The sequence below is a fragment of the Chenopodium album genome, chromosome 15 (assembly GCF_948465745.1).
Source record: "Chenopodium album chromosome 15, dcCheAlbu1.1, whole genome shotgun sequence".
Classification (NCBI taxonomy): Eukaryota; Viridiplantae; Streptophyta; class Magnoliopsida; order Caryophyllales; family Amaranthaceae; genus Chenopodium; species Chenopodium album.
This window is the reverse complement of record NC_137848.1, coordinates 40,012,848-40,040,058: the sequence shown is the minus strand read 5'-3', so window position 1 is coordinate 40,040,058 and position 27,211 is coordinate 40,012,848. Positions and strand designations below refer to the sequence as shown.

The following is a 27,211-nucleotide window of genomic DNA, read 5'->3' as shown; positions in this document are numbered from 1 at the left end:
AGCCTTTGAAACTCTTATTTTACAACATTTTTTCATTGGAAACCGGACGCCACCCCGCCTCATCAAATCGCCCACCTCTTTCTTTCAAACCCCTACGCTAACTATGTCTAGAATAACAACGATTTTTGTGGGACTGGTGAGGTGTGCTGGCAGTGGTCCTCATCAACGCGTGTGTGCGATTGTGGGATGGAGTGGTGGTGTGTGATGGTTTTTGAAGGGCAAATGAGGTGCTGGATCGATTTTTTGGTGACTGATGGTTTTAGGAAAGGGAGGTAGGTAGGTTTTGGGGAAATGGGGAAAGGGAGGTGATTGGTGGTAGTGGCTTAGCGAAGGCGGGTGGTTGGCCGGTGGTCGGTGAAGGGGTGGTAGTTGATGGGGAGGTGACTTTGTTTATATATATATATATATATATATATATATATATATTAAAATCAATTTTTAAAATGAAAAATGTAAAAGAAAAAAAAACTACCAATAACATTGCGACACGTATGACAATAACCTATTAAATAGGTTACCAACCAGTCATATTCTATTTCAAGCGGATGTCCATCAAAAGTCATTTTATTTTGGAATAATCAAAAGGTCATTATATTCTTCCTTAATAAATTCAATAAAAAGATGCAAATAAGCAACTATAGAAATCTAAAAGTGTCTCCTCGATAGAGCTGTTCATGGACGGGTTAACCCGCTAAGCCCGCCCAACCCAGCTCGCAAAATAAGCGGGATTGGACAACCATTTTGAAATAAATTGAAGATTTGGGCGAGCTAGGTCCGACCCGTTAATATAAATGGGCGGATATGGACAAGACAATATGTACCGTGGGCTAGCCCGCCCGGCCCGTTTATTTCAAAAATTAATAGTGTAATGATTTTTTAGTTAGTTGATTACGTAGTATATTTTAGAAAATAAATACAAAGAGACTATATTGGACTCCAAGCTTTTATTGGCTACAACTATTTACTTCAATTTTATATTTTATCATTATATTAAATAAATTCATTCTTTCGTATTTTTCACTAACATATGTCACAAGTTAAATATGTTAGTGATCAAGAAATTTTTAAGATAACTTAATCAAAATAATATTAACATAAGTAAATGATAAAAAATATTTACTAGTAATTAGTGTTAGAGATATATGTAAAACAAATATTTTAGGCCCGTGAGCCTGCGGGCAAGCCCGACCCGTTAATAGAGTGGGCTTGGACAATTTATCAAGCCCGCATAAAAGGGCTTGGGTTAGCTACAATAAGCCCGTTGGACAAAAAATGAAATATATGCCCGGCCCGTTTCTTGTCCAAACCCGCAAATGATCACCTCTACTCCTCGACCAAAATCCAATAATGAATATTCTTTTCACTGCCATTTGGTCCATATTGGATTTAAAGAATAGTGGAGTTTTGTTTAGAAACCTAACCTATTTCCTTTTTATTCCATCCTAAGCCGCCTTAACCTTTTCTATTATATTAAAATCCTTTTCTATTTTGTTCCAAGTCCAATCCGTTAACTTCTTAGCCTACAAATTAATACAAACCCATTAAAATGTTCGAGTTAAACGACTGCGTAAACAAATACTTTTCATCACTAGTTGTTGGTGCGCTCGCAAATTCGCGCGCCCCCCCAACGGTATGCTATGAATGATGTGGACAATGCTTAGACGTAGTGACTTGTTTAGGTGTTATAATATGTATGTTGAAATGTATATATGTACTATGTAGTTATAAGTTAAGGCATCGCATGCATGGTTTACAACTTGAATATATATCAATGGCACTTTATTATTTCTGGAATTTTGCTACAGTTCATGTGGCAGAGGGTTATGTGCGAGAAAACATGTTGGTGTTTATAGAATGGCCGATTAAGGTATAACTCAGTTCATACGTGTGTCACGCATTAAATACACTTAAATGTTTCAGCTGGGGATTTTTCTTGTGAAGGAAGTATCAATTGGTACGCTACTATACATTTATATGAGTTTGTTCGAGATACCTAATGCTCACTTATGTCAAATCAAATAGGGGTAGCGTTATTCAACTCTAATCCAAAATGCAATTTAATCCAAATAGAGCTATTAATGTAACTCGCATTGCACTCAAGCTAATATCAAGGCGGAATCGAATTTTATGAAAATTTGAAATTTTGAATTGGATTGGATTTCCTTGGTTAGTATATTGATCACGCAAAATAACGGTTCATTTCGTGACGTATTTTCCTTTTTAAGCATACATAGATAAGGAATATTGCAGGACATTGATAATCCATTTTATTAGGAAGTATGCCCTGCATTCGATGTCAGTGTTGTAAAGGAATATTGATCATTCGTAAGTTGAACTTTGGGCAAAATAATTCTGTGCAGCAATTTTTGTCTTTTTGTAAGCCTAGCATTAGAAGCAAAGACGCTGAGATATGAGTCTATTAATTAAGTAGGTTACTATATATTTAATGGTATTGTATGCCAAGTCTTTTAGTCTTCATGAGGCTATACATAGGGTTTTAGTGTAGTATCTGTTTATTGTCTCAAGAAAAAAAAAACAGAAAAAATAATAATTTGCAAGCATTCTCTGGATATCTAAAGCGCAATGGATGAATACTCTTTATCATTCACTGTTCGTGTGGAATCTGAAACTCGTGACAAATTGGTAAGACAAAACACTGGGATTGTTTATTTTTGTATACTGCATACTTTTTGGGGGTTCTTTCCTCAGATTTTTGGTTGTAGGGTTCTGATATGTTTAATGCTGAATATTCGAAATTGAAAAGGGTTATGCATTGGATGTTTTTTTTTTTGTTTCTTGTTTTTAGATGCAGAATTGCAATAAGCATTTGAATTTTGTATTCTAAGGTTGATTTAATATTGTGTTTCTATATCTTCTGTTTATGGCCATAGTGTTATTCTGACAATTGGTTTTGCAATGTGAGAAGTGTATGGAATGAAGTAAGGTAAATTTGGTTGGTATATTCAAAAATTTTAGAGGTAGGGTTGAGAATATATAGGCTGAAAGATTGAAAGGTATTGTAGTCATGGTAATTTAGTGTCGAGTTTCATTGCGTTGACATAAAGGGTGACTAATACGAAGACATGATTTTGGTTTCGAAGTTTTTGTTTTTTTTTTTCCTTTTTTTTTTGTATAAACTGTAATTGTTTTTTAGGAGATGCAAATGATTATTTGTTTGCTATAAAGTGTATGCAGTGTGGTGGTTGGTTATTAGTTTTAGGCAAGGGTAGTCAATGATTAGCCTTTGTAACATAATAGATTGTAAGGTTTGTATTATCAGTCGGGTTTTTTATGCTACTGCTTGCTTACTTATCTGTATATATGTTATAGCGTGTTCCTGATGGTTTGGAAGAGGTTTTAGAAGATGGATTTCTGAACGTAGAATTGCTAGTAGATGGTAACGATGATTCCTGGTTTGTCACTCTGCTGCATGAAGAGGCTGACAATGGTTGGAAAATGTATCTCGACGTAGGGTGGTCCGATTTTATGGATGACAATGCTATAAATGTTGGTGATGTCCTAATGTTTAAGTACATTGGTGATAACTCTTTTGTGGTTAGAATTATTTATCGCATTGGCCCCCCTCATGGTGCAGAAGCAGGACAAACTCGTGGATCTGGTGACATTGGCAAGAAACGTGGCCGTAAGCCAACTATTGAAGGTAGTTCTGCAAAGATGAAAGAGGCAAATGCCTGGTTAGATGCACTTGCAAAAGCATGTGGCGAAGATTTCTTCAAGTTTACCTTCACCAAAGAGTACTTCAATCAGGCCATAATTGTGAGTGTGATATCGATATACCTATTATAATATGTATACTTTGTGGGGCTTAGTTTCTAAATGTACATTACTAATATTTTCTTCTGTATACTTGTGATCGTTTGCTGGCCAGAATATTCCTTTACCCTTTGCAAAAGAGCATTTCATGGGATTCCCTCCAACCACAGCTGCTGTGTTACAGTATGATGACAAACAGTTTGAAGTTGAACTGAAGATTGCGATGAAGAATGGTAAGATCATTCTGTGTTCTCTGAGGAATGGAGTCAGAGAGTTCCTGGACTGTTGCAATGTTCAAGTTGATGAAGCTGGGCTCTTCAAATATAGGAAGGGTCATCCTACGGTGTTCGATGTGGACTTAGTTTTAGTATGATTAACAAATGAGAAAGGTTTAGGAAGTTTTCTAATAAAGCGTATTAGACTAACTCTAGTCTGGTTTGTTTAGCAGTTCTAGTAATTCAGACTTGAATGCAATGTGGAACATTTTTAGATGATGTGGTATGTATATGAGACAAAGTGACCTTTTATGTTAATGTCTAGTATTTTGTGGCTTACTTGAAATAAAGCTAGTTTAAATGTGGTAATGGACAGATCTATATGAGTTGCTAATTATAATGCAATAATGGACAGTTCTATATACATGTACTTAAATTTAATAGCAACTGTCTGAGTCTGAATCTGGTTGTAAGTGATTAGATATCAGCATGTATAGTTCAGCTTAGTATTGTTAGTTCTTTTCTATCTTTGGGATAATACACCAAAACATATTGCTGATATTTCATTGATGGATGTTTTATTTAGACTATTCAATGGTGTTTGGAATATTAACTGAAACACAGGAGTAGTGATACAACTTGCTGCCACCTAAATGATTCCATAACTCAGACTCTGTAAACAGAATTCTGTCAACATTCAGATTATGGTCATATCCAATAATCAATGGCATGCTTAGTTTCATTGGCAAGTGCACCATATACTAAGCTTTATGTAGATTCCTTAGGCCTATTGATGTGAAATGACATTCATATCTGACACTGTGAATAGTTTCACGCATGCATAACTACAGATTTAGAAATTAGAGGGATCCAATAAAAAAGAAACAGGCATCCAATATCATCATTTGTAAAATCTGTATATAAAAGGAATAGGCAGTAAATGAATTGCTCACACAACAACGCTACTCTATTCATGATCTTGCAACTCTAAAAAGGAAACAAAGAAACAAACAAACAAAGAAAAAAGAAAACCCAAAACGAAAAACAAAAAACTATAATTGAAGACATAAGTTATTAATCTTCTACTGCAGGAGGCGAGAAAATGGCTACAAATGTTCCAAATTATATCACTGAATATCGAAACTGCTACAGAAATGCTCTGGTATATTACTAAACCTTGTAAATAAGCTAAATATACGAAGGCTATTTTGTGTATGCAGTGTCATTGACATGTTTCTGTTCTTGCACGCATGTTATTGTATCTAAAGTGTGTGTATACATGATCATCTTTTAAGCATGCATTGTGTATAATTATATCTATGTGCGCCACACGCCTGTCTGCATTTATTTGTACTTAATAACTGAATGATAATGCACGTACTTCTTTCTACTTATAGCCTTTGCCAGCCGGTTGGAGGCCTTTTTTGTCAAACTTCTTTGGTCCTGTATGTATTAAGCGCTTCAATGGAGGTCCAATGTGGGAGGTGGAAATTTTAGGTGCTGATTTGCCTGAAACACAGGCCATGTTTATATACACTGGATGGGATAAGTTTGTATCTGACAATGAAGTGCACAGGGTGATATTTTAAATGTACGCTACGTTGGCCGTGGAATGTTCCACATCCAAGTGTTACCTATTTTAGATGATGACACCAACACTTAAATGTGCACCTGATGAGGGTTATATAAGGCAGAATAAACATGGCCATAGTCCACCTGAAGTGTATTTCTGCTTTGATTAAGAGAGTGCAAAATAATGTACATGAGTCTGAATTTCATTAGCTTTCTGGTTTACTTGTAAACATTGTATCTGTAAGTGTATGGTATGCAAAATAATTGCAGACAGGTGGTATGCATTGGCCATAGCTCTATTTGTATGCTTGTGTAAGGGAAACATAAAACTTTGAATAATCGACATAGGGGAAGTACTAAAATTTACTAATATTATATATAACAATCCTGATTTAAGGACTTCAGTACATATACTGTTTTTTGCTTCATTAAGCAAAACATGCTAATACTACTTTGTACAATGTTTTGCCATTCCCAAAATACGAACATTACCACTTAAGCCTACACTTATATTCTAATATTTCTAGCATCACTACTACTGACATAACTGGTGTTTATAGGGAACAATATCTGGTCACATTTGTTACTTTTAAACCCCCAAAAGATTTATGCCTGTCTATACATCAGGCAGCATGTAACTTACATCCAAAGCAACATTAGGCTGATTTTAACTATCACCATTAGCTAAGACAAAAGGTGGTGACTATGCATAATAAGACTTTCAGAACTTCATGGGTTTTCAAGCTGAGTTGTGGGAGAACTGAATTCATCAGAACCTTCTTCAACATGGGAGTCTTGAAACAGTGTTGTCTTAACTTTTTTCCTAGGCGGGGTGTCATCAGAAGTTTTTTCTGGCTTTGAGTCAGCAGCAGAAGATTCTTTCCTCTTTGTTGGGCTACGTTTGCGAGATAGCCTAGTCCAACTTGGAAGCGCTTCCTTTGGTGGGGTGCTGATTTCAGAAAGCTGAGGGGGCTCCAAACTTGGCTCGGATAGCAAGAACATGTCTGCATCGAATGATTGAGAGGCTAAGTTCATTTCTTCCAACTGTGCAAGATCAGCAATTGCAGCAACATTTCCGGTTGATGGATTTAGAGCTACAGCAGGGTCTGAATTGAACTCAATCACCAGAGGTTTTTTACCATGTGCTCGTTCTTCGAGCATCAAATCTTCTTGCAGTTTCTTCTCTTGTTCAGTCAGCACACGTTCTTCTTGGTCTGTATCCATTGCAGACATTTCCTGTTGCTGTGCTTCATCTTCCACTTCGACAGTTTTAAGTGTCCAAATGAGTACATTGTTCATAGACAGTTCCTTTGTGGGTCCCACCTTGATCAAAAATGGGCTGGTTGACAGGATCTTTTGTATAGTTGCAAAAACTTGGTGGTTTTCCTGGAACATGTATAAAGTGATCTATTATTGGCAATGTAAGTATTGGTTCAGTAAACAAATAGAAAGTCCATGTAATCTAGCAAAGAAGGGATAAACTATGTATAGAAATATAGCTGAATAGAAGGGCAAAATATTTGGTTGTGGTTGGCATTAAAAGTAAACATTGTATAACATTAATATTAAGAGTTCAAAACTAAGTCCAAATGCAAGAATATGTTTTGTTTACAGCAAAGCAGAAATTAATAAGAATAGCATACTTGGGAGTAGATAAAAGAGTAAGGCATGGTCATTTGTAAAGGAAAGGGCTGCTTACAGTATTCTTGATACTTGAAATCTCAGCTGCTGATTTTCTGAATAGCTTCTCTGTGTCATCATTGAAAGTGGTGAATGACATACTTCCAGTGTCATCCACAGCTTCAAACTTGAATGTTACTCTGTTGAACATAAATGGAATGAAGTTAGAATTAGTTTGAAATGTAGACTGTACAGGTTAAAGAAAGCATTGAAGTAAATTACTTGTGAACAGAGGTAGTATCTGTTTTCTTGCAGACAGTGCACCGATAGCGAGATCCCACTGGAAGATTTGTGCGTTTTGAGCATTCCTGACAGCCAGCATAAGCATGAATTTTGTTAAGGTCAGCATTTGGGATGGTGACTCTTATCCATGCTATCTCTTCTTGCATAGTGTTGGATGGCTGTATTTGTTGTAAAAGAAATCTGTCAGTTGCTGTCTATAGATAGATTAACTACAGTTACTGAATAGCGATGTTAGTAATGACAGTAAAGTGTGAACCATTTTGTTTCTCAGTTCTGCAATTGTATAGATTTTTTTCTCTTCACTGGGGAATCTCACAGTAAGCACCCTGGCCTGCCTATCAAGCAAGACTTGTGGGTACACTTTTGCCCTGTAATGAATGTGTAGTCATGATCAATTTTAGGATAGAGGGTAGATATACCATGATAAATGGAATGGTAAGAAATGTACCATTCGTGGAGCACAGCTGCTCTATCTCCTTGAGGCTCTAGAATGAATCGAGTTGACATAGTAGTGCTCAAAATGAATCCTGCAGTAGTGCTGTCTGTTAATTCTTAAATTCATAGTGCATATCTGGTGTTGCAAACTTGAATGGTAAAATTCTGAAAGCAATCTACCTCTTGGTGTGTTCTGAGCTCTAAGAGAAGTAAAGCCTACAACATTGAATCTGTCAGCCCAGTTATTCAGTGCATTGCAGTCATTGATAGCAAGATCATTCCATGCTGAAATGGTGATAGACTGGTCATGGCTGTTACATAGGTTTGAGAGTATATGTGAGCATAACAGTCAAGTAATAAGTGATAAGGTTTATTGAAAGTTTAAAAGCAACTGGCTAAAAGTGAGGTGACCTTGTATCAGTGACAACTATCTCACGAACTGGACTCTCACGTCCACGTGAATTAGAAACCATGCGTGGCTGTTCTTCAACAAAGAGAACTACTACGACAACATCTAAAGCCAAGCAATGTAATCAGAATTAAGTTAGAAAATAAACTACATAGTGTGGTATAATAGAATCTGCAAGTAGTAAATTAACAAAGGGAAGAATACCAAATCTGCTGTCTGGGTCAGCTGTCCTTGGAATAGCTGACAGAGACTGATATTTGGGAACAATAGGACCATCTTCAGGGTTCAACCTCTGCACAACAGTCTGCTGTCCAATAGTCATCTGGAATGGAAGTTCTTCAAGGTTGAACTTGAACTGATCATCCACAGCAGCTATGGGAGCCCTGGATATTTCATATTGTCCAGTGGGTTTCAGGATCTCTTCATATGCCTTGATCTGTTCACCAAAAAGAGCGCAGCGCATCTTGTTTTTCTATGAGTCATACAAAAGCAACATAATGTATCTTAATCTCAAAGAATAACATATGGTTAGACTCAAACACAGACAATACCATGTAGTTAATGTTTACTTGCAATTGAACACTTAAGAGCAATTTTTTATGGCATTCATATTTAAATATACCTATAAATCGTTAATCAGATGAAACCTTGTACAGATTTTATACTATTTGTCCTCTCTCGTTATACACTAAGTACCATATTATGGAATGGATATAATTAACTAATAGGACAATGCTAAATATTTCATGCTCCATATTATATTATTATATCATGACCTATGCAACAATGTATCAAAATAAAGTTTTTTTTCTCAGACAGCTATATATAAATGGAAGCTGAAGGGTAGACAAAGTTTAAAATACAGTAACTCACTTTCTCATCTTCCATGATAAGTGTTTGGAAGACTAATCCAGGCTTTTTTGGTGATTCTCGGGGACGGCCTTTTTCAGCAACTTTAACTCTGACTTTGTAATCTTTGCTCTGAGTATTGAGCTCATCCAAATACACTGATTCAAGCTTCATATTGTATATCAACTACAGTCCAGAACAACCCAGTTTTAGTAATAATACAGTTATATAGATAACTATGAAATGGAGCTGTGTATAAGGCATACATTTATGATGAAGAATTATGTGTTCTGATCATACATGAGCAATGCTACATATGGTGGTCTTACGAAAAAGGACTATGCAGATGATTCAAAGGGTATGTAACTTGTTAAATTCATTACATGCAAGATAACAAAACATTTACCGAAATTTCACAAATTCAAAAACTTCTTAGTAGTAGCTTACAGTGTTGGATGCAAAGTATGATTACATGCAAAAAAGGGAGTATGTTTTCAGACCAACTATATTATGTGGTTTTCAATATCTAATCAATAGCTCCATACATTCTGGTCTGTATTTCATGCAGAAGATTCTTAAGCTCAGAATATTCTATATAGATGGTACATAGTCATAAATGTTCATGTAAAAATCCACTACAGAAATAATTTTGCAGCATTTAATAGGCAGATTAAAAGGTATTAACACTATGCAGGAAATATTCTATAGACAGTTTCTTAGAAAGCAGAATATAATTGACATGCAAGATGCAAGCAGTAAACATCCAAGTATCTGCATTTATTACAAAAAAACGGATTCTGTAATAGATGTAGACTATTTGCCTAATCTAGCATGCATTTATTCTTGTTTTGTTTTCCATTTAAAGGTTTACAGATTGAATGGTTATTATGCTTACAGAAGAAAACAAATGCTTAAATTGAATACGCAGTACAACAATGGTATAAAGAATTACATTTCAAACAAAAAAGGGCTTTACAGATAAGAGTACCTCAAGAGAGAAAGTGAATCTGCAAGATGGAAAGGTGATTTTTGGGCAGAAGTGAGGTTGCTATTTATAGTTAAACCAAAAGAAATAAATGTAACAGCTAAGTAAACTAATGAATAAGCTTGCTGCTGAATCAAATTGGAACAGTAACATGACCATACTTTGAAGCAGGGCGAACAGTAGCGTAGTACATTCTAGGTTTTTGACAGATAATGAATTCCTCTGTTTACAAACTTTGGTTACGGTTTTGCTATGCTTTTTTTTGCTGTTGTTTACAACTACTATTGCTGAAATCTAATCCATTTTCTGATTGCCTTTTGTACTTGCTATTTTTCTTTTGCCTTTTTAATTAATTAATTACTTGAAAGTGGGCATTGGTCACAAAGTTGGACAAGCAATGTCAAGTCAAAAAGGGAAAAAGTATGGTCTGCAAAGCTTTAGTTTGCTAGATTTAAGGGAATGGTAACATATATAAACAATATAATAATAGAAAACACATTTAAAGTTTTATGAGTTATGATTTTGAATGGTTGTGAAGTCATGTACTATAAAATGCATGTCCTTTTAAAGTTATAGTTTTTTGTTTGTTTGTCTTTTTTTTTGTGGCTTTTTTACTGTCAAAGTACAAAATGATAAGTCATTTAAGTAACCTATTTTAATAGTAATGTTGACCATATGTACTACTTACTTCTATAGTAAGTCTAATGTTCATTTCTCATATAATGCAATTTGTGAAATAGGATAGTTGTGATATATGGAAATAGTCTAAACTACCCTTTAATTCATAGGTGGTGTAGACTAAGAAGTGGCCATGTGATTGATTATCTACTTAACCGAGCAAAAAATATTAGCATTCCTTTTTTTTTTTTTAAAGATGCATGAAAAATACGATAACTCAATAGGCACCTGAAATCAACATTTATGGCCCAATGTATGGCATCGGTTAGTTAATTAACAGCTTTAGTCATATTTTTAAAAAAGTGCATTTACTACGCTTACATATATTCACACATGTAGAAAGGCAATGTTCACAATTTTGTATATACAGTTTTTAAATGAAATTTCCTTATATGACATATGCTTATAGTCGAAAGGAATTGACAATCATACTTGTTTTTTCGGATCACATACAATTGGATACTCATAAATGCCACATGCACATTGGTAAAACTAAATACTTATCCGTGAGGACAATGGCCGTTTTTTGCATGTAGATTTATAGATTTTGATTGGCAAAGAATAGTGTCACATTGTATCCAATTGGGTTGTCAGGGTATTCAATCATAGTTGTTGCCATCAGTTCTACATCTACGTGCCTATAATGCCTAAAAGAATTATCCAGTGATTTCTGTCCTATGCAAATCATAATTTGCACATATTCTAATCCTGCAATCCTAATAATTTTTTCATAAAGTTTTGATTTGTAGAACATTTTAGGGTAGTTTATATGAGCATCTGAAGTCATAACTTTGAAGGATTAATAATTCGATGTCCTGTTTTAAAAAAAAAGGTCACATATAAGTATAGGCAGGTAGTTCTCTGTAAAGTCTATTTATATAAATGGATGGTGCCTTGAAAGCTTGAATAAGAATTCGTAGAATTCACTTCATATGTAATGATTTGATGCGTATCTATATCCTCAATCATTCAATTAACTATTCGTAGAACTATACATGTGCTAATCCATGGTAGTGTATATTGAATAATTACAACTGTAGTTAGGTGTAAAGATGACAAATGAAATAAGCTATCATTGGTAAATAAATGAGGAAGCTAAAGGTATCAGCTGCATACAACATGTAACTACCTTAATAAGCTATTTGTGTAATCCCCCGTATTTTTAAATATATTAGTAATGAGATTATGTTTTATTCATAATTTTTATTTGTATTTTTTTTCGGATTTAATTTCAAAAGTTTCAAATTATTTTTGGGTTTGATGAACGATTTTATTACAAATAACTTTTTATGAACCTTTCTTCAATAATTTATGTCCAACAAACCAAACCCAATTTCCTTTCTTAATTGGCCCATTAATTTTATGAGGCCCAACCTTAAAACTAACCCTACACCACTCTCTCTCTTATAAATACCCCATACATCCCCAAAATTTCCCCACACAAAAGGTTAGTTTTATTTCCTTTCTCTTTTGTTTTATTAATTTGTGTAATTATAATTATTTATGGGTTTTGATTTTATTGTTTGAATCAATTTAATTGGTATCAAATTGTATTTTGATGATTCAACTTTATAATTTCAGATTTTATAAATGTTATAATTTTCAGATTTTGTAAATTTAATAACCTAGGGTTTTTAATTATTGAAAATCATGATTTTAGGGTTTTTATGAACAATTGATTTAGGGCTTTTATAGTAATGATGTTTTGAAATTTTGGTGATTATACTACTAATTAGTTTCCAGATTATTTTGAACACGTAAATTCGTGTTTTAATGTTTAGATTTCGGTTCGTTAATATTAATCCCGTTTTAATCCCGATCAGGTTCTGAACTCATCCGATTTTGACAAAAAAGTAGTGTTTTCCATGTGGAAACAATGTTTTAAGAAAGACTCACTACCGTTGGTAGTGAGCACCACCCTCTCGTGGCCAAATTCTGCCTCTAAATATGATTTTCGGGCAGTTTTTCATTTTTAACGAAGTTTTTTATTTTTAAAATTTTATCCTTGAGTTTGATTAATAAAATTAATTATGTTTAAAGTTAATTAAGCATATAAATATGTGTTTTTTTATTTTAATAAGTTTTTCATCATATTATATTGTTGGAAATTACTTGGGATAGTAATATTAATTGTTGGTTGTTTTCTAGGAAGTGATGATTATTCCCTAGGAGAATTTTAAGTGATTAAAAGTGGCTCAAAGGATTGTTTGTACGAGGTACGTACATGCCTACTTCGTTATAAGTAGTATCGTGTTAGGTACCAAAAGGAAAGAACTTAGTTTCATGATCAGGGAACACTTGGATGAAAATTGTTTGGTTACACATTGATTTAATTCATGTGCTTATGTTTATGAAACATGTTTTGGTGAATTGATTATGTTTGTATGGAATCATGGATGCAAATATGTTGAATTATATTGGATAAAATGTTTGTATGGAATGTTGATATAAGCATAATTTTATTGGATTGGTTTGTTAACCACATTTGATTTATTAAAGGATTGGAATTGAATGGTTTAAGTGGAATGAATTTATTAATTATTCCACAAGGTTATTATTATTTATTTATTACTCAATCATAACTTGTTAGTATGTTGAGTAAAGGTGGATTAAGCCGAAATGGCTAGGTGAGTTGACTATGTTCAACAATTTTGGATAATTTGGAAGTTTAATAGAATTAAAGGTCAATTTGTGATGTGATCACCATTTCCTAAATAAGATTAATAATAAATTGATGTATGATTGTTATGTATGGTCTTCTTGATTGAGTTGGCTATTAATTAAAATTGTAATCACGTAAAGTGAAACATGGATGAGCAATAAAACTCTGGAAAGCGTGCACTTCTAGAGTATTGACAATTATGGGTTGGGGTACACGGTGGTAGCCCGTGGCTTTTCGAGGCTTGTTTGATCAACATGTCCTCTTCTCTTTTGGTATTTATATTTTATTTTATAATGAAAGTTAGATGGGATCCTAGACTAACTTTGTGAGAATGGAGTCGCGCCCATTCTTGCATCGCGCTAAACTTTTATTTCAAATGGTCATTTGGGACCTGGATTGGACAACCTGGTCTATTGCTTACTCCAAACTAAATTAAATTTATTAAATTGAATATGATGAGTCAAGTGTTTGGAATTGGTTAGTAAGTATGTTGAGTCAATTGAATTGTCTAAGTGTGGAGACTTGATTAATGAATTCGTGTTGTATGTTTAATTACTTTAATTGATTGAGCATGCTAGGTTTGGTACGTTGTAGCTTGTATGTACTCAGCTTTGCTGATTGCGTGCTTTTGTGTGTGTTTTCTTTGGTCATGGCCTTCGCCTTTCAATGACCCTGTGATGATCCAATTATTACACTTGTATTATTGGGGAGCAGTATTGCACAGGTTAGCTTGATGATGTGCAGTTCGGGATTTAACAATCGCATTGTCAAGGGATGGTGTGATTGAGTGTATTCGTTCTTTGTGTTGAAATTATTTATGCTTTGCAATTTCATTTATGTTTTGGATTTTTAATATTGGTTTGGTTTTAAATAAGGGCCTTATATGGTTCCAATTTGTAAGCTTTGACTTATTCGTTTTCTAAATTGTGTTATTTTAAATACTTAAGTTTGATTTTTCCGCTGCGATACTTTGATAAAGCCTTAACGTTTTAACACGTGGCGGTATCACGTCAATGGTTCTCCACTATTTGATTTAAAGCAAGTGGTTTGGGAAAGGGAGAATTATTGGGGTGTTACAATTTGTTTCACGTTTGTTTACCATTTTACTTTCAATTTTGCCTAAAAGAGCCGAAAATGATTAAGGAACATATAGCAGAAATATTGATATACTAAATAGCCTAAGTTTGTAGCCTTGTTAGAGCTAAGGAACATATAGCAGAAATATTGATATACTAAATAGCCTAAGGTTGTAGCCTTGTTAGAGCTACGTATGATATAAACATTTAAGTGTCCATAAATAAGCTTATGAAATTATCAATGTGATACTATTTGTAAAAATATCACTGCTTATCCATATCATCAGTGGTATATTAAGTATAATGCATGGAAAAATCTTATAAAATAGTCTTTTTTCTGCAATGATTGATTGACAACACATAATGTACACAAATGATTTAGTAGATATTAGCATATGGTGCAGTTCACATGGCCACAGTTAACAATTAGATTCTTTCAAGGACTAAGTATAAGAGCTTGACTGTCAAGGGTATCATATATTATATAAAGGGAGGGGCTAAGGCATTATGAGCACCCAACTCTAAGTACTTGTTGTTTATACCTAGCTCTGAAGAGAATGGTAAGCACAGTCCATGTTAACTATGTCAATTTTGTTGTTACCTTTATCTAAATCCTTGACTTCTCTTGATATTAGGCTGAAACAAATTCTATTATGAAATGGATACTGAGAATTGAAGAAGACCACAAAGATATGGCAGTATGCATCTCTATTTGCTGTTATTACATTCAGTTATATACATGTGTATGGGTATATACTGATCTAACTAATTACTTGTGTTTTTTTTTATGGTTCAGGAGATACCTGTTGTTTTCTATCACATTCTATACAATCAATGTGGTGCAGCTAAAATTTTTCGTGGCAGTGATGGACCAGCATGGGATATTGTTATTAGACGCACTAAATCCGGAAATATAATTACTAGAATGTATGTTGAAGGAGGCTGGAAAGAGTTCATCTCGGATAATGATATCGAAGTTGGAGATACTTTGATAATGTACTATAAAGGCAGAAGAGTATTTCACACTCAAATTTTTTCATATGATGGTCATGATAAAACCCATAATGGTATACCAGTTACACAAACCATAGTCACTCGAAGAAGGCTTCCATTGTCTGTTGCAGAAATGGAAAATCACTTGAGGCTAATGCAGCAACAACGTCCCGAGCCATCATCTACATATATATTTGATGTTCGGTCTATATTCCAAGGAATTATTGTGAGTTTTAGAGTCAGTAAACTGTATATCTGTTTATATTTTATGAATACATGTTCACCATATTTATATTAGCAGATATCTAACTACTGGTTGTTTGTAAAATATACTTTTGAAAAGGTTGTCCCAATTCCATTTGCTACAATGCATTTCTGGACAGCAGATCCTTGCACGGCTGTTCTTCTCCGTCACAGAAGGGACCAATGGTGCGTTGATTTGCAAGTGAATAGGCAAGAAGGTAGAATCACATCATGTGTACTATGCAATGGTGTGAATATGTTTTATGAACATGTGTCTGCTGTGTCTGGTTTAGGTGCTTTAGTGGTTTACCGAACAGGTTTTCCTCTCCTATTTGAGGTGGTGCTTGGACCAGCATAGCTTTTCAGTCAGACCTGTTGTCCAGTTCATATGCTTGTCTTCTGCACTATCATGAACATGTATCCTCTGTAATAGTTGAGTAAGTGATAATAAAAGGGTTATGTATTCACTAAAAGATGTAGATCTGTGGGTAGCCAATGCTTGTATTTACATTGGAAAGACTACGATCTGTTGTATTTGTAAAATAATCTTGTTCTGCAGAATTATGTTCTATGTATTAAATAAGTTAGTCAATCAATGTTAGATTCACAGGACAGCACCTCCAAAAGAGGCTATTTTGTAATCTATGCAAACTGTGTAAGATGTAGACATGGGTCATGTAACCCAGAATCACTATCCTAGGCTGTTTTTCATTTGTTAAACTTCTTCTAAAAAGAGCACTAATATTCTAATTTAAATCCTGCTATGCATAACAATTCTAACTAAAGAAGTTTAATGTGACCTTGCTACCATATATCCTTGGATTTTTTTTTTGTTTCCCTTTCTTTGTTCTTGTTCTTTTTTAAAATAAATTTTCTTTTTGTTGTGTTAGTTTTCTCATGCAATCTGCTGATTTAATATATATTATTGTTTGGTGCAGGTATGATAGAATAATAACAATAAGACCATGATATATATGATCCTGTATTCAGTTTTAATTATAAGGTAGCATCAATATGTGATTATATATAAGTAAGTGCATGCATCTTGAAACATTAAACTTGACCAAAAATTAAAAGGTGATTTCCATGTCCTGTATTGACTAAAGTGCATAGAAAGCATTGTTTCATTTTCCAAGTAAGTTTCAGATTCAACCAATAACTTTTTTATAGACATACAATTGTGAAACATTATAGATATGAATGAGGTCTTAAATTGGCTTGTTCAGAGCATGTAGGTTTCAATTAGTGTGAACATTTGACTGTTAAAGAAGCAGTAAATAATGCTGTGGGGAAAATGCTTTGAATATGGTCAATAGGTATTAATGTAATGCTAATTGTATGTACTGGCATAAATAAGTACTATGAAAGAAGTTCTTTGTGGCTCCTTTAAAAGAAGTCTGCCTTGAAGCTCCTCAAAGGCCTGCTTATGCAGATGTATTAAATTCAAAGCTGTAGAAAGCTGATTTAACACACTACTGTCATTTGTCCTTCTTTTTTGAAAGGCTGATTGCATAGTGGAGTGATCTGATTTCAATTCATCTAATCATTACTTGGTAGACTTCTATAAGGGTAATGTAAGGTTCCAATTGGTTAAGATTGGATTTTGTTATAAGTATTTAGATTCTACTTGTGTAGGCTTTTCCAATGATGTTATTCTATGTCATTTGCTGTACACATATATATATGTACCACACTGATGCTATTCTTTTTTAGTTTTAAACTATGTATTAATCAGTTGCATGATTGCAGGGGCAATGAGTTTCTACAGGGATCTACCAAGTTGTATGGTATTTTTCAAAGATGAGTTTGTCCGAGAGCTGGTAAGCAGAATTCATGCACATAATGTCTTTTAATTTTGTTTGAGGATAATTATGTTGGTAATTTGCATAACCTTGTTGCTGTCTGCAACAATGTGTTACAGGAATTACCGGAGGGCTGGAATAGCATGCTAGCCGGTGTGCATAGTCTAGTGAAAGTCATCCGTGGGAGTAACAGGCGAGTGTGGAATGTTCAATTGCTGAAAGTGACTGAGCAAAACAGACAGTACATGTGCCTTGATTTCGGATGGGAGGTGTTTGTGAACGACAACAATATCCATGAAGGTGAATGTCTCATGATTTATTATGGTGGGAATCGAAAGTTCTATGTACAGATTTTTTCATCTTCAATGGTGGAAAGGTTTGGCTCTCATGAACCTATACAGGGCAATTTACTGAGTGCTGGAATCACCAACTCAGATGCTAATATTCGGGAATATTTGGGAATTGGTGATAGGCTATGGTTCCTGTTTGTGGTCACACCAGCATGTCTTCAAAGAGATTATCTGGTTTGTAGATTCTCTGCCTTGTTTACCCTATAAAAGTTATTCATCTACAACCTAAAGAACATTGTATTGACTTTAAATTTAAATATGTGCAGGATATTCCACCTATGTTCGGTAACCAAGTGTTTTCTCATGTTGAGACACAGACAGAAATTCAGGTTCAACATGGTGACAGAACATGGGATGCTGTGGTTGAGATATGCTATAAAGACAACGACAACATTTATAGCAGAATAAAAGAAGGGATGCTACAGGTGTTCTCAAATGGAAATATAGTATTTGGAAAAACTGGAGGTGTCTTTCTACAGAGTAGTAATCCTATTGTGCTAGAAATAGTTCTACGCTAAATTGTAGTTATGCTATGCTTTAGAGTTCAGCTGAACTGAACCTCTTTAATGTAATGATATGCATAAGATCTATATTAATAATAAGGGCTATTTAGCATGCACATTTGATTTCAGTTTTGACAGTTTTCAGTTTTGACATCTTGAACCTAGGATACAAACTAAGACACATTGATCTTAATGAAAGCATTCAATAATGACTTACTGAGAAAGAATTTCCACAGGCTTGGTGATAATCCCTGAATGATCTACCAAGCTCCAATCGTGTGGTCCAACGATAAGCTGGGACAGTTTTTAGCTTGTTTCCTGCAGAAAGTGATGACTGAGCATCATGCATTATAGAATCTCTAAAAGTGCCTGCCAACCCTATCCTACTCCAGTGAAATACTCTAATAAAAGCACCTATAGCATTTCATAGTTATTCTGATTTATATACTTAACAAACAGCAGAATTTTTTCCATGGCAATTTTTTTTTTTTAATAACATATCCTAGTAGTGATCCCACGTAAAAGAATATAAAGCAAATCCTGGCCTAGCTCAGGTCTCATATACATTCAACAACATTTTAATTAAAATCCTGGCCTAGGTATATACAATAAGCATGAACAGCAATATACATGCTGATTAGGACTTAAAATGCAAGCCTTTCAATGTTGGCTGTGTACTTTGGTAAAGTTATAAGCAACTGGAAGTAGTTGTCCTCATAGAACTTCAAATGTTAGGCAAGAAAACATCTAACTCTGATTATAACTACAAATACCTTAATATATATCATTAAATAGAATCTGTAATGCATGTGTAGATTTTTTTTTTTAAAAAAAAAACAGAAACAAAAGAAAACAGGAAAACATACTCTGAAGTCCTGCTCTTGTGCTCCGATCAAAGAATACATTTATGTCTCTTCTGCTATGCTGTCATGCACTATTCCTGCCAACCGCAACACTTCAAAAGCAACTACATTTTTCACGGTGTTGGGTGGCTGTTGTTCTGGAGGCTTTGCATAAAAGACAGCAACGTCTGCTGCCTTTTTGGCCCTTGACAAAGCAACATACAGTTGACCATGAGAAAAACATGGCCGGGGAAGATGAATAGACACCTGGTTTAAAGTTTGACCCTGAGACTTGTTTATTGTCATTGCGAAGCTTAACTTGATGGGGAATTGTTTCCTCTCAAACTGAAAAGGATAATTCATAGATCCGGATGGTCTTAGACTAATTCTATGAATGAAAACATGATTTCCTTTGTACTGTCCTGTAGCAATTACACACTGGATAACATTTGGGAAAAAGCGTTTATAGGTAAGACGGGTGCCATTGCACAAACCAAATGAAGGCAAAAGGTTCCGTAGAAGGATAACTGGGCAATTTTCCTTCAACACCAGCTCATGAGGGCTCATTCCTCCCGGGCACAGGCTATTCATGAACTCTGTAGGATATACGTTACATGAATCGCTCAGCATGACATCAAAGCTCTTGTATGTGACAGCTGTGCCCTTAAATTTGTCTATCATGAATGCATTAATCGAGTCCACTTCATCATTTAACGGTGTCAAGATTGCTCGATCAATAAAACTGTCAGCACACAGATTACCCTGCATCATTTCAGGAAACGTTGCTTCCATTAGATCAGAAACCAAATGATCTTCCATTTCACAGTACTGAACAACTTGTTTTGGCAACTGGACATAAGCAGCTTCTGATTCTGTAGCTCACCATTACCTAAAGCAAGCAAGAATTCAGAATATGAAGAATCCTCCCGAGCTCTAATATTTTCCACCAACTTAAATTTTATGAATCTCGGCCATAAGTATGACGTGACAATACTGGTTTCCACTGCTTCTTTCATTGATCTATGAGGAACTACTGGCAAAACCTGCCTAAAATCACCTCCAAAAACAACAATTTTCCCTCCAAACATGGCTTTATTATCACACACGTCTTGCAAGAGTAAATCCAAGGATTCAATATTATGTTTCTTGGCCATCGAAGCCTCATCCCATATTATCAATGACGTTTCCCTAAGCAATGCTGCTAAACTACCTTGTTTAGGGACAGCGCAAGCTAAAGAAGAATCACTATCAAGTGGAATCTTAAACCTTGAATGAGCTGTACGTCCTGAAGGTATATTTGATGCAGCAATACCCGATGTTGCTGTAGGCAATACAATTTTATTCATAAGTCGAACCTCTGCATACAACGCATTGTATAAGAATGTTTTCCCAGTTCCTCCTGGGCCATCTACAAAAAAAGCACCTGGCTTCCCCTCAATCACATACTGCATGATACATGAAAAGGCAACATTTTGTTCATGGTTTAATCTAGAACGACATGTAAGGATTTCTGGAGGAATAGGAGCATCAAGAGCATCTACAATATCCTTTGTTCTCCTAATCTCAATATCAACATGAGCAATTAGGTGGTCCAACCCAAATGCGGACAGTGATTTCCCCATAGCTTCAAGGTATCCTTCAACGGAACGAACAGTCAACTGCTGAATCCTAGGAGCATTGTCAGCATACTTATGACTAATATCTTCAGACAGAAAAGGGTAAAATTTCATCCATAAGGCATGCTGATCAGTTGGCTGACAAAAAATCAGGATTGTTGCAAATAAACGACGTAAGGCATCAGGCATCTGGACCTCTGAAGCTTCACACAATGTCAAGTTCGCAATATCATCATGTTCTATTAGTCCCAACTTCAGTGTTGCATCTTGGAATGTTCGGTATATACGGCCATTTACAGTCCGAAGGCCTTCAAACGAAGTTGGACTTCTGACATTGAGTAATAACAACCTTAGGAAAAAACGTTCCCCTTTTACAGGATACACAAATGCCAAACGTCCAACAGAAAATATATCCAGCATCCTGTCTTTCCATTGCTTAGCACTTGCATCCCATCTGTAATATTCACAAAATTCACCATATAACCGACCTGTCCCACCTTCAGTAGCTGCATTGACTGCAGAGAATTCAGTCAACTGAGTGCGTGAACGCTTAGAATTAGCAACAACAGCACGTAGTTTTTCATGAGGATGTAAATGCACAGTTTGTTCATTAGGCAAATGAACATGTAAGGGAAGAACAGGAGGATGCATCTCAAACAGATCAAAACTAAATATTCTCCACGCTGCTTCACAAGGGGAAACCCATCTACCTGACTGAAACTGACTAATTTCATCAACAGGTTTATTCTCACCAGGTACTACATTAAATGAAACCCTATCATGCCCCTTGTATACATACTTATATAAGTATTTGACTGCCTTAATTGTAGAGCAGACCTCAACATTCAGGTGACAATCAAACAGTGAGGAAAGATAAGGATTGTACGGGACAACCCACTGATTATCAAGGTATGTGTTACGTATCTTCACTTGCTCCCCAGTATCGCGTCTTTGGTAGATAGGGTAACCATCTTTATTATTAGTCGTCTCATCTGAAAACTGTTTTGGATATTTACTTTTACAGGACATTACACCACCTTTGTCACGCATGCAGGGGCACTCTGGATTTAACACACCACAAGGGTCGTGCATCATATGGGTAAGCACTGTCCTTCGTAAATGACTATTAGTGACAGGAGGTATTTCAGCACACACATACTTATCATAATCAGCAGGACACTTCATCTTCCACTCTGACTTCAAAATGATCAAGAAATGAGCATGTGGTAATCCTCGTTTTTGAAACTCAACAACATACACCATTGCAGCAACTTCACCAAATACTTGCTTTCCCAATATCTCCTTCTTTAGCAACAATAATTTGGCTCTAAAAATCCTGGCTACCAAATCAGGTCGATCCTGTGCTGTCTCACCTGGGGCTAACTCAGCTTTTATTTCAAGCCAGTTAGCATTGCAGGTGATAGTAATAAATAAATCCGGCTTCCCAAATCTCTGAACCAAAGCCATGGCATTTAGGTAGCGTTTCTTCATATCTCGAGGTCCTCCAATAAATGTTGGAGGTAAGATTACCCTGCGCCCTACATTTCGAGCAACAGTCTCTCCGCAGTCCAGTGAATCCAAAATACCTTGATATAGATCAGCCCTTATACTTTGTTGATTATTCCGAAAGTAATCAAGCCGAGTGTTTTCTATCTTCACATACATGTCAACTATATACTGCTGAAAACACCTACCAGCACGCAACAACATGTTCCCAGGCCGAATCTGCAACTTGTAGGCATAATACTCTCTTGCAGAAATGAACTTATCTGCTCTAGTATTCCTTCTACATGCTCCTGCACATCAACAATATTAGTAGTTAGTCATAACATGGTAGATCACTAACATACAACAGTGTTCAGTTTAAGGTAGTCATATGTGAGTAAATGTACTTTTATCCTCTTCAATCAATAACTCCTCAGCTGTGTGCACAGCGCATGACATGATTGGATCAGGCAATGGAACAGTGTTTCTTATTCCCCTATGAGATTGCTTTTTTAATCCCTAAGTCCAACCACATTCTCCACGAGGAAATAACAAAGGATACTGCAATGGGTCATAACAACCATAGTTATGATAAGTTCTATGCGATACATCAGATTTTCCAGTTACCAGGATATGAGGACCTAAACTTTGGCTAGAAGAAGCGTCCTCTGGCCATATGACTGCAACATCATCTACAGCAGGTGCATTAAAAACACGTTGGTCTAAAACCGTACTTTGATTGAGAACAATTCTAGTATCCACAGTAATTTGTCTCTCCCTGAGGGATCGGAAGAACACTGCATATGGATTCTGTTCTGATACTCGCATAAGAATATCAATGATGTCTTGCCTGACCTCTTCAAAGCATTTAAGCCTATTGTTAGCCTCATTTTGCCCATCAAAAAAATACAATTGTAGATACTTCGGAGTGCCTTTTCCAGGCAATAAGTCTGGAACAAAATGGTACATCTGACCATGCATCTTAAATACATATATGCCCTTGTAAGTGCTTGCATCAAATTTCCCTCCTATAGAACTAAAAGCAAACAAATTATTATATAACCTAGCATAAGTTCTGAAGTGAATTGCATCTTCATCCTTTGACGTAAATAAACGTTGTAACTCAGCAGGATATTCATTTGTTGCTATCTTCACCTCTCCACCACTACAACAAAAATTCCCAGTCTCAAAAGCAAATTTTTTTGCAGCACATTTTAAACATTGTGTAGGACACGGCAATTTCAAAGAATCCATGGGTAACGACTGGCCAGACATAGCAGCAGGAATAACTGGCATCAATACACACTTAGTTAATAGAAGTTACTTCACATAACTCACAAAAGCAATAATATAGAGTTCAAATCAATGCTAGGGCAAATCATTCACAAACATACAATGTAGCTTTGGCTTTGAAGCAGATTTCTTTTTCTTCAGTGATGAACCACTGTGCACCAAAAAAAAAATCAGTACAACCTGTCCATCCTAACCAATCTGTAAAACCAGTTACCAAAAATATGTACCTCTTTGATTGTGTCTGAGCCATATCAGTTATGGTGCGTTTTCTCCTGGTTGCATTCTTCTGAGGTAATGGCTTACATCCATGGGCAGTACTGAGCATAGTCACAGTTCATCAAAAAAACCCATACAAAGCAACCATGTTACTGCAAAGCATACTACACCTATATAGACTACTGAAGTCACTACTAATTACCTTACAGATTCCTGGTCACCATCAGTACCATATGCAAGAGAAGAACAAAGTGACTTCGTTCTGCACATGTGGTCACGCACATTACCAAAACTAATAAACCTTACTCCAAACAGACCCAAATCAACAATTGTTTACCTGTCTAAATACAACTCTAACAATCCATCTAAGGGGCGATTTCTCTTTGAAAGTCGTACAAAAGAAGGCTGCCCATCTTCTTGCTCCCTATTGTAACGAAATTGTTTAAATCCAATAATTAACCTACATTACCCCTCGGGTAAAGAAATATAAATTAATCTACAATAATTACACATATAAACATTTACCCAGATGCTGATGTTTGCGATGACAAATGAACAACTCGATTAACCCTGCTGCAACTTCTTCTTGATAAAGAAGGAATACCATATTGGCAATCCACCATGTTGTTCTAACTTCTTAGTTAATTTTCAATAGCAGAATACACATGAAACCACCCTGTAAATTAGTAAGCAATAATTACCACAAATCAAACCACGTTTGCTAGTTTCCTTTTTTGTCTTGTACCTTTTTTTTTTTTTTTGCTAACTTGTACAGACTATAAAAATGGCACTGATATGGTAGACTTCAGTGCATGTGCTACAATTCTATATCCTAACAATAGATATATGCATTAGCATTTACAACTCAAACGTCATACAATATGTACAAAGTTCATACTACCAGAATGACAAATATAAGAGACCATAAAGAAAACCATTATGAGTTATCATATCATTTCACATGCATAGATACCCAGGTGAATAGTTCACTTCCTCAAACAAATTTGTGAAAATAAATCATTAAGATTAATGCAAAAAGATTTAATGGATTTGTGTGGAAATTCAAGCTATATCCTAAAACAGCAATCACCATCACATAATAAAGGATACAAACCCAAAGGAGGCCATTAAAAGAATTGGTAGTGACATTAGAACAATTAAGAACACATAAAAACAAACTTCTATTTCATAAATAGTCACATTACATGTTTAATTACAACAAAAGAAGTGGCACTCTTATAAATGCCACTTTAACTACACCAATATTACAACCCAAAATAATCCGTCTGCATAGCCCAGTGACACTATCCTTACATAAAGCAACACATAATCAAAATGGCCATCTAATTCAGCTGACATTCTACATACCCAAAGAAAAACAAAGCATGTCAATCCCCCACAACTTCTAAGCTCCAGCTAAGTAGACTCGGCATTAGTAAACAGCTGTCCAAGTTCCAGCAAACCAGAAGCTGCCTGATCTGAGGTGCCTACCCCCAACTCTTTTTCATGAGCTATCTGTAACATCTTCTTTCGCTTAGCAGGAGTAACACATACAGTGTTACCGTCAGGGACCTCAAATTCCTCGCCACTCTGAGGCACATTCTCCTCCAGGACCACAGGGTTCATGGCAGCAGGAAGCTGAGGAGTCTGATCCAACCGATCAAGATGCCTCTTTAAAATCAAATACTTCTCCCTTAGCAGGTAACACTCTCTACTCAACTTTGCTGTAGCCCCATAATTAGCATCGACTATCTCCAGATTGTATTTACAGGCTAAATAAAACACAGCCTTCTTTGCAACCCTTTGCTCGGCAACACTTGCTAAAGGACTGAACTCATTGAAAATGCACTCTATCCCATTACTACTACGCGGACAATTAACCATAACCCACGAAACAAAGCCATGACCCTCCACCCAAGTCGTCTCAATAGCTGTCACAGATGCACCGGTCTTGCGCACAACAATCACCAAAACCTCTGCAAAATCAATGGACACGTGAAAACCATTGCCAACTAAGTTATGTCCAGAACTCTCCCCTCCAGCTTGTCTAGGGGTTTTGCCCTTCTCTTGCAATAACTCAGCACACTTATTCCTAAAAAACTTCAAGCATAATTCATGAAGTCTAATCTGATCATATGTAAAATCAGAAACCTTAACACCAAAAAGATATATCAATTTCTTCACAGCCTTCTGAGCTGCCCTCTCACGAGACTCCTGAACCGTACTTGCATCACCACCAAAGAATGTCAAGCGCGCTCGATTGTTTGACCGCACAACCTGCACCCACACATTATTCCTAGCACTATCTATGAATCCGTAAACTGGTGCTGGGAACTGCAGCCAAGCAGTGATCTTTTGCAAAAGAGGTTCAAAAGGAATGAACACTTTGTTAGGTCGAGCAGCCATAACCTGTAATGGCAAATGGCAATAACCACATTTAGACCGGATTCCCTTACTCAAATGTAAGAAATGGACATTCTCCCAAGGAAAGATGCACAACCACAGAAATCATAACAGGCGCGACAGCCAAAATACATACTCCAATCAGACCCATATCACTAAGAAACTCAATTCCCTTTTACAAAAGGCCCAACAAAAAGGGGAAATTAAGTAAGTACAAACCACCAATGACTAATAAACTTTAAACATTTCTCTTTGTTTTACCTTAAACCTCATATCCCCTCATCTAACCAGCACAGGGGGCAACACATGCCTACTTCTAACCTGTAAAGTAATACCCAAGCAAAAAAAAAAAAAAAAATCCTCAACCACTCTCCTCCCAACAAACAACAGAATGAACAAAAGAGATTAGCACAAACCATATTACCTACATACTAATGCCCCTAAACATCTAACACCACATCTTTAGAAAATAAGCAATCATCCAACAACCAAATAGCATACTAAACATGGAGAAACCCAAAAGGAAGACATGCACAAAGTAGGCGCAAAACAACATACCGTTTAAAAGAGCAGCCTTTGTAAGCAGATTCCACCCAACAAATACCCAGACAACTGTAAGACAACTGAAAATCCCACATCACGAATAATGAATATACCCGCATTCAAAAAAAATTGATCCAATTGTATATAAATCACAAAAACAAACCCAATAAAAGAAGAGGGACTTGTAAACAAATAATGTGTATATTCAAAACCCAAAAAATGAACAGACAAAAACATAACACGCATTGTAAACAACTAAACTCACCACTATAGAATTACACAATAGATGTCCATGCAATATCAATCACACTATGTTAGTTATGCTAATTCCGTCTCTAAACACC

At 35.6% G+C, this 27,211-nt stretch overlaps 2 protein-coding genes across 2 annotated transcripts; one reads left to right on the top strand and one right to left on the bottom strand.

Annotated features, from left to right (window-relative positions):
• Positions 1–15,231: 15,231 nt before the first annotated feature.
• On the top strand, positions 15,232–18,484 carry LOC145581153 (B3 domain-containing protein Os12g0591400-like). Its single transcript, XM_081638213.1, has 6 exons — positions 15,232–15,276; positions 15,375–15,797; positions 15,915–16,131; positions 17,564–17,634; positions 17,736–18,140; positions 18,233–18,484. The coding sequence occupies exons 1-6, from the start codon at positions 15,232–15,234 to the stop codon at positions 18,482–18,484; spliced, it is 1,413 nt and encodes a 470-aa protein (XP_081494339.1).
• Positions 18,485–19,374: 890 nt separating this feature from the next.
• LOC145581151 (uncharacterized) lies at positions 19,375–24,544 on the bottom strand. The gene is made up of 9 exons (XM_081638212.1): positions 24,447–24,544; positions 24,259–24,345; positions 24,124–24,183; positions 23,933–24,022; positions 23,807–23,856; positions 23,040–23,701; positions 22,820–22,931; positions 20,306–22,723; positions 19,375–20,183 (listed from the first exon to the last, which is right to left on the bottom strand). Exons 1-9 carry the CDS (start codon positions 24,542–24,544, stop codon positions 19,375–19,377), a joined length of 4,386 nt encoding a protein of 1,461 aa, XP_081494338.1.
• Between the last annotated feature and the right edge of the window lie 2,667 nt (positions 24,545–27,211).

Coding starts and splice junctions, on each gene's coding strand:
- LOC145581151 (XM_081638212.1), bottom strand. CDS start 24,544: ATGGTGGATTGCCAATATGGTATTCCTTCTTTATCAAGAAGAAGTTGC. Junction 24,184..24,258: donor TTAGAGTTGTATTTAGACAG/GTAAACAATTGT, acceptor CCACATGTGCAG/AACGAAGTCACTTTGTTCTT. Junction 23,857..23,932: donor GCTCAGACACAATCAAAGAG/GTACATATTTTT, acceptor TTTGGTGCACAG/TGGTTCATCACTGAAGAAAA.
- LOC145581153 (XM_081638213.1), top strand. CDS start 15,232: ATGAAATGGATACTGAGAATTGAAGAAGACCACAAAGATATGGCA. Junction 15,798..15,914: donor CTATATTCCAAGGAATTATT/GTGAGTTTTAGA, acceptor ACTTTTGAAAAG/GTTGTCCCAATTCCATTTGC. Junction 16,132..17,563: donor TTTAGTGGTTTACCGAACAG/GTTTTCCTCTCC, acceptor GCATGATTGCAG/GGGCAATGAGTTTCTACAGG.